The following is a 10979-nucleotide window of genomic DNA, read 5'->3' as shown; positions in this document are numbered from 1 at the left end:
CCTGAACCACAATGGCTGCCTCTCTCTTGTCACAGGCCACACACTTATGACTCGACCTTGGCGTCCTGACCGGACACTTCCTGGACACGTGTGACCGGCTGGAGACACGTGTGGCCGGCTGGGGACACGTGTGGCCGGCTGGGGACACGTGTGGCCGGCTGGGGACACGTGTGGCCGGCTGGAGACACGTGTGACCGGCTGGAGACACGTGTGGCCGACTGGGGACACATTTAGCCGGCTGGGGACACATGTGGCCTACTGGCATCAGACATACTTGTATATCAGTACTTACCAAATAAGTCTATGGGGAGAGGGAGGTCTATCTCCATTTGCCTCGCCTACTGATGTTGGTTGTGTTATAATTGATCTATTTCTATCGTTCTGACTGTCGACTATGGTCTTAAAGGTGTGGCTGGAGGTGGTTTTCACAACTTCCTTCAGTACATTCCACCTGTTGCCCACCTGTACAGAACTCCTCGCCTTGAGGTGGTTTTTGGGATCGAAACCTTCCCGGCTCTTCCCCCTTCCATCTCCCCAGTTTTGGAGCCGGTCGGCCGAGCGGACAGCACGCTGGACTTATGATCCCGTGGTCCTGGGTTCGATCCCAGGCGCCGGCGAGAAACAGTGGGCAGAGTTTCATTCACCCTATGCCCCTGTTACCTAGCAGTAAAATAGGTTCCTGGGTGTTAGTCAGCTGTCACGGGCTGCTTCCTGGGGGAGGAGGCCTGGTCGACGACCGGGCCGCGGGGTCGCTAAGCCCCGAAATCACCTCAAGGTAACCCTCAAGGTAAGGTAATGATGTTGCCATGTTTGTGTTCCTGCAGTGTTAATGTTGCAACTATATCCCTTAACAAATCTCTTTCTCGTTCAGATTCCTGTAGTTGCTTGTTCCTTGCAGTGAAGACGACACCCGGTCTCATTTCTGCCTTTCTCATTTTCATTATCTTACACTTCCTGGCGTTGAATTCTAACAACCATTTGATTGCCCACTCCTGGAGTTTGTCAAGATCTTCCTCTAAACCTCTTCAGTCGTCCTCGGCTCGTACAGTTGATACCTGGTTGATGGGGTTCTGGGAGTTCTTCTACTCCCTAAGCCAGGCCCGAGGCCAGGCTTGACTTGTGAGAGTTTGGTCCACCAGGTTGTTGCTTGGAGCGGCCCGCAGGCCCACATACCCACCACAGCCCGGTTGGTCCGGCACTCCTTGAAGGAAACAATCTAGTTTCCTCTTGAAGATGTCCACGGTTGTTCCTGCAATATTTCTGATGCTCGCTGGGAGGGTGTTGAACAACCGTGGACCTCTGATGTTCATACAGTGTTCTCTGATTGTACCTATGGCACCTCTGCTCTTCACTGGTTCTATTCTGCATTTTCTTCCATGTCGTTCACTCCAGTACGTTATTATTTTACTGTGCAGATTTGGGATCAATAGTCCTCATCAGTTTTGCGTCATTCGCAGACATTGACCAGTGCTACTTCACTTACAGTTTATAAGTCACAGCACAACTCATTCTTGAAAGTTGTCAATAACGAAGGTTTTAAACCCAGAATGACTGCCATTCTTTTTTAATTTCCCCGAATCTTTCTATCATTTTCCAAGTGCCTTTCGTATAGACTGTGAAGCTTGTTTCAGACATCATGATTTCTGAGGAAGAAGAGACATCTTGGCATTGAACTCTCTCAACTCTCACTCTTTCAATCGTTAATCTTATTTGGCATTACAGTTTTAAGTTATTTCTACAATATAGTGTCATCTGTTATGAGCCTGGGATGTTAAGATCTTGAAGTTCTTTGTTGTTTTAGTAGAAGGAAGAAAGATATTTGGAGTGCTGTTAGGCCTGAGCAGGTGTGCTGTTAGGCCTGAGCAGGTGTGCTGTTAGGCCTGAGCAGGTGTGCTGTTAGGCCTGAGCAGGTGTGCTTCTAGGCCTGAGCAGGTGTGCTTCTAGGCCTGAGCAGGTGTGCTTCTAGGCCTGAGAAGGTGTGCTTCTAGGCCTGAGCAGGTGTGCTTCTAGGCCTGAGCAGGTGTATAACACATGCCTGTGATTGGTAGTCTCAGGGAGGCAGATGAGACTGAGAGGAAGTCATTTGTATGCCTTTGAAGGCAATGCATCATTCCTAACTTGTCCTGTTGCTGGAGAGACGTCTCGGTGCATCCTAAGCATCTAATTGTATCTCACGTCAGGAGTAAGGAAGTATTAATAGGGTCTCGTAGTGCAGTTGGCTTCGTTCTTGACTCACAGTCGGGGATACCGGGTTCGATTCTCGGGATTTTAATCTCTCTCTCTAGCGACCATATATCCTATATGGTAAGGTCAGTTAACCCCCCCCCCCCCAATTGAACATTTTCTACTGACAAATTCTTTCCTGGGCATATTTCCCCTGGGCATATTTCTCCTGGGCATATTTCCCCTGGGCATATTTTCCCCTGGGCATATTTTCCCCTGGGCATATTTTCCCCTGGGCATATTTTCCCCTGGGCATATTTTCCCCTGGGCATATTTTCCTCTGGGCATATTTTCCCCTGGGCATATTTTCCCCTGGGCATATTTTCCCCTGGACATATTTTCCCCTGGGCATATTTTCCCCCTGGACATATTTTTCCCCCTGGGCATATTTTCCCCCTGGACATATTTTCCCCCTGGGCATATTTTCCCTGGGTATATTTCCCCTGGATATACTCAGTTGCAGGAGTTTTGAAGCTAGACAACTGCCAGTTACAGCTTTACACTGAGGACAAGCTGGCCACGGCCCAGGCCTGGTGACTGTGGCTCTATACTGTCTACTGGTTGGTTAAGATTCGCTACCTGGAACGAAAAGTTCCAAGTAGCACGGGCTAAGGTGAGCCCGTGCTACTGTCTCCAGAATACTACAAGGTAGACAGACCCGTCAGTTCTGTAAAATTGGACTTCGGTAGATACGGCTTTCCCTATAATCGTGCCTCCCCTCCCCCCCTGTCCAGTGTTCAGTTTGTGAACTGTCTATGACATGTTCACTTTGTTCAAGAATTGTTCATTACAAATAATTATATTGTACACAGCTTGGACTGGTAGGTTGGGTGGTGTGTGGGGGTTGGCGAGAGGCAAATGGCAATGCAGTAGTTAGGAGTTTGAAATCCGTTCCACCCCCCCCGTCCACCCCCCCGTCCACACCCCCGTCCACAAAGCATATATTTCCACATCACATTGTGCCCCAGCAGCCCTTAATAAGGGCAGTAGACAATGGCCTAGTTCCATTATGTTCATCATCTCACAATGTGAGTCATCACTGGAGCAGTTTAGAGGCCAACAACTGTGACTTCAACTGCTGCTCGTGCCATATCCTAACGGACACAGTTTAATTGAACCTGGACCTTGTTAGTGGGCCTACGCACTGCCGGCCTACAGGGCTCCAGCTCTTGGGCTATGGTGGTTACTCCTTGTTAGCAGAGTTGCGCAATATTTAGTGTGATGATCAACTAATTAGTTACTTCCGTGTGGCTGTTAGTGTTTCTTAATAGTTAGCTAGAAGAGATTCCTCCCACCGTCTTAAGAAAGCTTTGGACTATACGTGTATATTTGATAACATTTGTTCTGCGTAACGTTGTACATGATGGACTGTATTATGGCAGAATCTTTCCATATCCATCATGTTCACTTGGCTAAGAATGTCCAAGTGTAGCATGTCGTGAAGGTGGAAGGTGCTTCGGGGCTCATTAACTGTTTAATAATTGTAAACAAAGCTGCTAAATATTGAGGAAAGATGTGCAGGATCGTAAGTGAATCCTACACATCGTAACTGCTTCGTGAATCCGGCCCCCTGGACTGCAGTTGACGCACAGAGCGACGCAAAAACGAGGCTGCCATTACACCTGTGACCCACAACTTAATATAACTTTCCTCCCTGCTCACTCAACTTTAAGTTCTAACACTTACAAGTGTTTTAGGCCGCTATTTGTAGCTCTCCTTGATTATGTGTGGTGTTAGTATTGGATCAGGTCGGGGTCAGAGCCAAGGGGGACAGGCAGAGGGTCAGGGGTCACAGCTGGTCAGCCCTGAGGGCTTGGGGATTGAGGTCACAGGAGACCCCCATCGGCCAGCCCATAGGGCGGGGGGCTGAGGTGATCGCTGAGGCTCGTGGCTCAGCCAGGATGTTGTTGTTGTTATAGATTCACCTGCTCAGAACAATAAGTTCCAGTAGCACGGGTTATGGTGAGCCCGTGGTGGACTTACCTGGCACAGGAGCGATGCTGTACCGCCAGGAGAAATTTGTTGCACATGTTCCTCTCATTACTCACCACTAAGTTCCTCACTTTGATCTAACTCTGAATTCCTTCTTGGCTTCCTCACCTGGTTTGTACAAACCCATAATTCCTCCACAAAGTTATCCGTTTTATTTTTTATGGTTGATATGATTCATAATGGTTAGGAAGACCTTCGGGAAGGCGGCGTGGAGCAGCCGCGGTGTTCACCGTGTGATCCCAGACTACTGGGGCTCCTGAGCTTATAAAAGTGGACGAATGTTGTCCAGGATCAGAGGCTCACCATAGCCCGTGCTACTTGCCCCGCTCCTGTGCCAGGTAAGTCTACTACGGGCTCACCATAGCCCGTGCTACTTGCCCCGCTCCTGTGCCAGGTAAGTCCACTACGGGCTCACCATAGCCCGTGCTACTTGCCCCGCTCCTGTGCCAAGTAAGTCCACTACGGGCTCACCATAGCCCGTGCTACTTGGAACTTATGTTCCGGGTAGCTGAATCTATAACATCAATAACATGTCCAGGATCGCAGCCTGGTCTCCGTTGCGTCTACGGCCGTATGACCTTGGCGAGGAAAGCCACCCCTGCTGCTCCAGGTAACTCCTTCTGCCCCTGCTGCTGCTGCATCTGTTGCAACACCTGCCCCTGCTGCTGCATCTGTTGCAACACCTGCCCCTGCTGCATCTGTTGCAACACTTGCATCTGTTGCAACACCTGCATCTGTTGCAACACCTGCCCCTGCTGCTGCTGCATCTGTTGCAACACCTGCCCCCTGCATCTGTTGCAACACCTGCCCCTGCTGCTGCATCTGTTGCAACACCTGCCCCTGCTGCATCTGTTGCAACACTTGCATCTGTTGCAACACCTGCCCCTGCTGCTGCTGCATCTGTTGCAACACCTGCCCCTGCTGCTGCATCTGTTGCAACACCTGCCCCTGCTGCTGCATCTGTTGCAACACCTGCCCCTGCTGCTGCTGCATCTGTTGCAACACCTGCCCCTGCTGCTGCTGCATCTGTTGCAACACCTGCCTCTGCTGCTGCTGCATCTGTTGCAACACCTGCCCCTGCTGCTGCATCTGTTGCAACACCTGCCCCTGCTGCTGCATCTGTTGCAACACCTGCCCCTGCTGCTGCTGCATCTGTTGCAACACCTGCCCCTGCTGCTGCTGCATCTGTTGCAACACCTGCCCCTGCTGCTGCTGCATCTGTTGCAACACATGCCCCTGCTGCTGCTGCATCTGTTGCAACACCTGCCCCTGCTGCTGCTGCATCTGTTGCAACACCTGCCCCTGCTGCTGCATCTGTTGCAACACCTGCCCCTGCTGCTGCATCTGTTGCAACACCTGCCCCTGCTGCTGCTGCATCTGTTGCAACACCTGCCCCTGCTGCTGCTGCATCTGTTGCAACACATGCCCCTGCTGCTGCTGCATCTGTTGCAACACATGCCCCTGCTGCTGCTGCATCTGTTGCAACACCTGCCCCTGCTGCTGCTGCATCTGTTGCAACACCTGCCCCTGCTGCTGCTGCATCTGTTGCAACACCTGCCCCTGCTGCTGCATCTGTTGCAACACCTGCCCCTGCTGCTGCTGCATCTGTTGCAACACCTGCCCCTGCATCTGTTGCAACACCTGCCCCTGCTGCTGCATCTGTTGCAACACCTGCCCCTGCTGCTGCATCTGTTGCAACACCTGCCCCTGCTGCTGCATCTGTTGCAACACCTGCCCCTGCTGCTGCATCTGTTGCAACACCTGCCCCTGCTGCTGCATCTGTTGCAACACCTGCCCCTGCTGCTGCTGCATCTGTTGCAACACCTGTCTCTGCTGCTGCTGCATCTGTTGCAACACCTGCCCCTGCTGCTGCATCTGTTGCAACACCTGCCCCTGCTGCTGCTGCATCTGTTGCAACACCTGCCCCTGCTGCTGCATCTGTTGCAACACCTGCCCCTGCTGCTGCTGCATCTGTTGCAACACCTGCCCCTGCATCTGTTGCAACACCTGCCCCTGCTGCTGCATCTGTTGCAACACCTGCCCCTGCTGCTGCTGCATCTGTCGGTGCACCTCAGGTTTAGCGGAAAGTGGGAGGGTGAGTTGACACCATCATTTTTTCCCGCTTACGGACTTTCTTGTCATTACGTCGGCAGTTTCTCTCCCTCTAAGACTCCTGGTGGATACGCTGTCGATGGTGTGATCTCCCTGAACATGTAATCAGCATTAAGAGAAAGTCAAGGTGAGGCCTACCCACCACCGCGGCCAGATAAGGCCGATGACAGTGTTCGGGGGGCGGGGAAGAGCGCATGAAAGTCGGATGTGATGCCAGTGTGTCTTAAAGACGTTGTCAAACTGGAAGCTATTATGTAGTGTTCATTACCTGTGGACTGGTGTATATTATTAGTGATGAGCGGTTATGATGATTTGCGGGCTCACCATAGCCCGTGCTACATGGACACTTCGTCCTGAGTAGCTAAATCTTTAACAACAACAACGGTTATGATGAGTAGAGCGATCCTGGCGCACACACCAAGAGGAGGATCAAAGCCACAAGGGCCGTGACGAGGGTTCGAACCTACGTCTGGGAGGATCCCAGACGCTGCCTTAATCATTAAGGAAGGATCATTGAATTTTATGGACTGACTCGCCCTAAATAAACACTAGGCATGCCCGAATAGAACGGAAAAAAGTGTAGAGATTTATTCTTATTCAAATTCTAGTTACCGTGTTGAGTCCACAGGTGTGAGCAGCTCTTCATCCCGGGGTTCACAAGGTTAATACCTGGTGGAGAAGTGATTGATTGATGTAGATTAAGCCACCCAAAAGATGGCACGGGCATGAATAGCCCGTAAGTGGTGGCCCTTTTGAGCCATTACCAGTATCAAGAGATGATACTGGAGCACTGTGGAGGTGCGACTGCACCCTGCGTGACGGGAGATGTCTCCCGTGGGTGGAGAAGATTGATTGATTGATGAAGATTAAGCCACCCAAGAGGTGGCACGGGCATGAATAGCCCGTAAGTGGTGGCCCTTTCGAGCCATTACCAGTATCAAAAGATGATACTGGAGATCTGTGGAGGCGCAACTGCACCCTGCGTGACGGGAGATGTCTCCCGGACCAAGTGGTGACCAAAATGGTGGGTGGAGAAGTAACCCGAGGCAGTTTATATATATGGCGGCCATTCAACGCTTCCCTAATACCAGGAGGGGAGATCACAGGCAGTATAAGGAACCTTAAATCAGGTGATACCAGGTGACCAGCTTCATAGTAAGCGCCCCTAAAGCGTCACAGTTGTGCTAATCCACTTGTAGTTATAAATTCAGCTACTGGGAACAAAAGTTCCAAGTAGCACGGGCTTTGGTGAGCCCGTAGTGGACTTACCTGGCATAGGAGCGGGGCTGTAACTGTGCTAATCCACAATCTGACGGTCACTGCGAGTATTGAAAAGGAGGAAATAATTAGTTACCCCAGCGGGACCCATACTATCCACCGTACATCAATTACGAAAGTACAGCCATTTATTTACGGACTATTCATGCCCGTGCCACCTCTTGGGTGGCTTAATCTTTATCAATCATCAATCAGCCATTTATGGATACATTTTTTTAATGGTTTAAATCACCTAATTGTACTCACTTAATTGTGCTTGCGGGGGTTGAGCTTTGTCTCTTTGGTCCCGCCTCTCAACTGTCAATCAGTCAATGGTTGATTGTATTTGTATTATACAGTATTCGTGCCGGCCATACTGTCCATCGTTCGAAATATACACTCTTTATTCTGTATAATGGAAGAGTTAGTCAAAGATATTTATACAGTCAGTTGGAGTAGTAACAATTACCACAAATTGTTCACTTGCTTGTTAGTGATGGTTGTTAATGGAAACTTGAATGGATCACTCTTGCTCGGATCTCATCCATTGTCTGGTACCTCAGGGCAATGGGGTCTTTATAGACCTCAATACCGGGGTCTTTCCTGGTACCTCTGATGTGTTCATTATACCAGGTGACCGTTATACCAGGTGGCCGTTATACCAGGTGACCGTTATACCAGGTGACCGTTATACCAGGAGACCGTTATACCAGGTGTCCGTTATACCAGGTCTCCGTTATACCAGGTGACCGTTATACCAGGTGACAGTTATACCAGGAGACCGTTATACCAGGTGATCGTTATACCAGGAGACCGTTATACCAGGAGACCGTTATACCAGGTAACCGTTATACCAGGAGACCGTTATACCAGGTGACCGTTATACCAGGTAACCGTTATACCAGGAGACCGTTATACCAGGAGACCGTTATACCAGGTAACCGTTATACCAGGAGACCGTTATACCAGGTGGCCGTTATAACAGGTGACCGTTATACCGGGTGACCGTTATAGCAGGTGACCGTCATACCAGGTGACCGTCATACCAGGAGACCGTTATACCAGGTGACCGTTATACCAGGAGACCGTTATACCAGGAGACCGTTATACCAGGTGACCGTCATACCAGGTGACCGTCATACCAGGAGACCGTTATACCAGGAGACCGTTATACCAGGTGACCGTCATACCAGGTGACCGTCATACCAGGTGACCGTTATACCAGGAGACCGTTATACCGAGTGACCGCTATACCGAGTGACCGTTATACCAGGAGACCGTTATACCAGGTGACCGTTATACCAGGTGACCGTTATACCAGGTGACCGTCATACCAGGTGACCGTTATACCAGGTGACCGTTATAACAGGAGACCGTTATACCAGGTGACCGTTATACCACGAGACCGTTATACCAGGTGACCGTTATACCGAGTGACCGTTATACCGAGTGACCGTTAAACCAGGAGACCGTTATACCAGGTGACCGTTTTACCAGGAGACCGTTATACCAGGTGACCGTTATACCAGGAGACCGTTATACCAGGTGATCGTTATACCAGGAGACCGTTATACCAGGTGACCGTCATACCAGGTGACCGTTATACCAGGAGACCGTTATACCAGGTCACCGTTATACCAGGTCACCGTTATACCAGGTGGCCGTTATACCAGGTGACCGTTATACCAGGTGGCCGTTATACCAGGCGGCCGTTATAAGAGGTGACCGTTATACCAGGTGACCGTTATACCAGGTGACCGTTATACCAGGTGACCGTTATACCAGGTGACCGTTATACCAGGTGACCGTTATACCAGGTGACCGTTATACCAGGTGACCGTTATACCAGGCTTCTTACCACAAACTTTCTCCAAACATTTTAGGATTTTTTGCTTCAGTAAAAGTTCAGGAGAATCTGTCCCGTTAGTGGACTGCTTGCGGCCTGTCCTCTCTGGCCCGCTATACCCGGCCTGGCTGCCCTCCCTGGCCCGCTACCCGGCCTGGCTGCCCTCCCTGGCCCGCTACCCGGCCTGGCTGCCCTCCCTGGCCCGCTACCCGGCCTGGCAGCCCTCCCTGGCCCGCTACCCGGCCTGGCTGCCCTCCCTGGCCCGCTACCCGGCCTGGCTGCCCTCCCTGGCCCGCTACCCGGCTTGGCTGCCCTCCCTGGCCCGCTACCCGGCCTGGCTGTCCTCCCTGGCCCGCTACCCGGCCTGGCTGCCCTCCCTGGCCCGCTACCCGGCCTGGCTGTCCTCCCTGGCCCGCTACCCGGCCTGGCTGCCCTCCCTGGCCCGCTACCCGGCCTGGCTGCCCTCCCTGGCCCGCTACCCGGCCTGGCTGTCCTCCCTGGCCCGCTACCCGGCCTGGCTGTCCTCCCTGGCCCGCTACCCGGCCTGGCTGCCCTCCCTGGCCCGCTACCCGGCCTGACTGTCCTCCCTGGCCCGCTACCCGGCCTGGCTGTCCCTCCCCTGGAGGAGGGGAAGGCAGCAGAGAGGGCGGTGCATAGGAAAGTATTATGCAGCTCGAACGACCTTTCTGCCTCCGCCCTGACTCACACTGTTCGGTTTCTCTGGCGGCTGTGGTGCTCCTAATTGCTCGATGGTCGTCTCGCTGCCTGGTCTGGCCTTGGGCTAGATTTGTTGAGTCTTATAATTGTCTACCAGAAGGTTTATTCTCAGGGACGCTGGTTTAATACCATCCTAGCTCACAGGGTCTCTGGTTAATCCTATTCTAGCTCACAGGGTCTCTGGTTAATCCCATTCTAGCTCACAGGGTCTCTGGTAAATCCCATCCTAGCTCACAGAGCCACCTGGTTAATCCCATCCTAATTCACAGGTCCTAGTTCAATTGGATTACCACAGTATACTTACCAGGGGCAAGCCTGAGAGGCTGTCTATCTGAATATATAGCTGTCTACTGGTGTAGACAGTAATCTACACCAGTAGACTACTGTCTACTAGTGTAGACTAGTAGATAAAGGCTGTCTACTAGTGTACTACAAATATACAAGGTATATTTGTTGTACATTAAATACAACATTTTGAGTTTTTGTCAGATATAGACCCTGTTCTTAAAATATTCCTCCCCCTCCCCCACTTTGCACCAGCAAGATAACGTAAGTTCAAGGGTTGGCAAATGCTAATCTTGAGGTTTGAAGCTCTGTTCACCCAAGACACTTCAATCTGGTTACAAGTAATAGGATCAAACTGCCCAGAAGATGTTCTTCCTATTGTTTAAATGATATTTTGCCCCCAGGTGGCGAGTTTATTGGGCAGCGTCACCCATCCTGCGAGTGGACACACCGCCATAGCAGCATGTACAACACTCCCCAATAGGAAGAAAACCCGCTGGGTTGTTCATCCTGGTGTGTTGCATTCATACTCGGACGATGAATTATA

At 51.3% G+C, this 10979-nt stretch overlaps 2 protein-coding genes across 2 annotated transcripts; one reads left to right on the top strand and one right to left on the bottom strand.

The window, feature by feature from the left end:
- Positions 1-4737: 4737 nt before the first annotated feature.
- On the bottom strand, positions 4738-6273 carry LOC123759783 (putative mediator of RNA polymerase II transcription subunit 26). The gene has a single exon (XM_069318814.1). It carries the CDS (start codon positions 6271-6273, stop codon positions 4738-4740), a length of 1536 nt encoding a protein of 511 aa, XP_069174915.1.
- A 779-nt stretch (positions 6274-7052) lies between these two features.
- Positions 7053-10008, top strand: LOC138359496 (uncharacterized). The gene is made up of 2 exons (XM_069318808.1): positions 7053-7063; positions 9483-10008. Exons 1-2 carry the CDS (start codon positions 7053-7055, stop codon positions 10006-10008), a joined length of 537 nt encoding a protein of 178 aa, XP_069174909.1.
- Positions 10009-10979: the final 971 nt, after the last annotated feature.

This window comes from Procambarus clarkii, chromosome 8, assembly GCF_040958095.1.
Source record: "Procambarus clarkii isolate CNS0578487 chromosome 8, FALCON_Pclarkii_2.0, whole genome shotgun sequence".
Lineage (NCBI taxonomy): Eukaryota > Metazoa > Arthropoda > Malacostraca > Decapoda > Cambaridae > Procambarus > Procambarus clarkii.
Note: the sequence above shows the minus strand (reverse complement) of the source record. Positions and strands in the feature narration are given on the sequence as shown.

Coding starts and splice junctions, on each gene's coding strand:
- LOC123759783 (XM_069318814.1), bottom strand. CDS start 6,273: ATGCAGCAGCAGCAGGGGCAGGTGTTGCAACAGATGCAGCAGCAGGGG.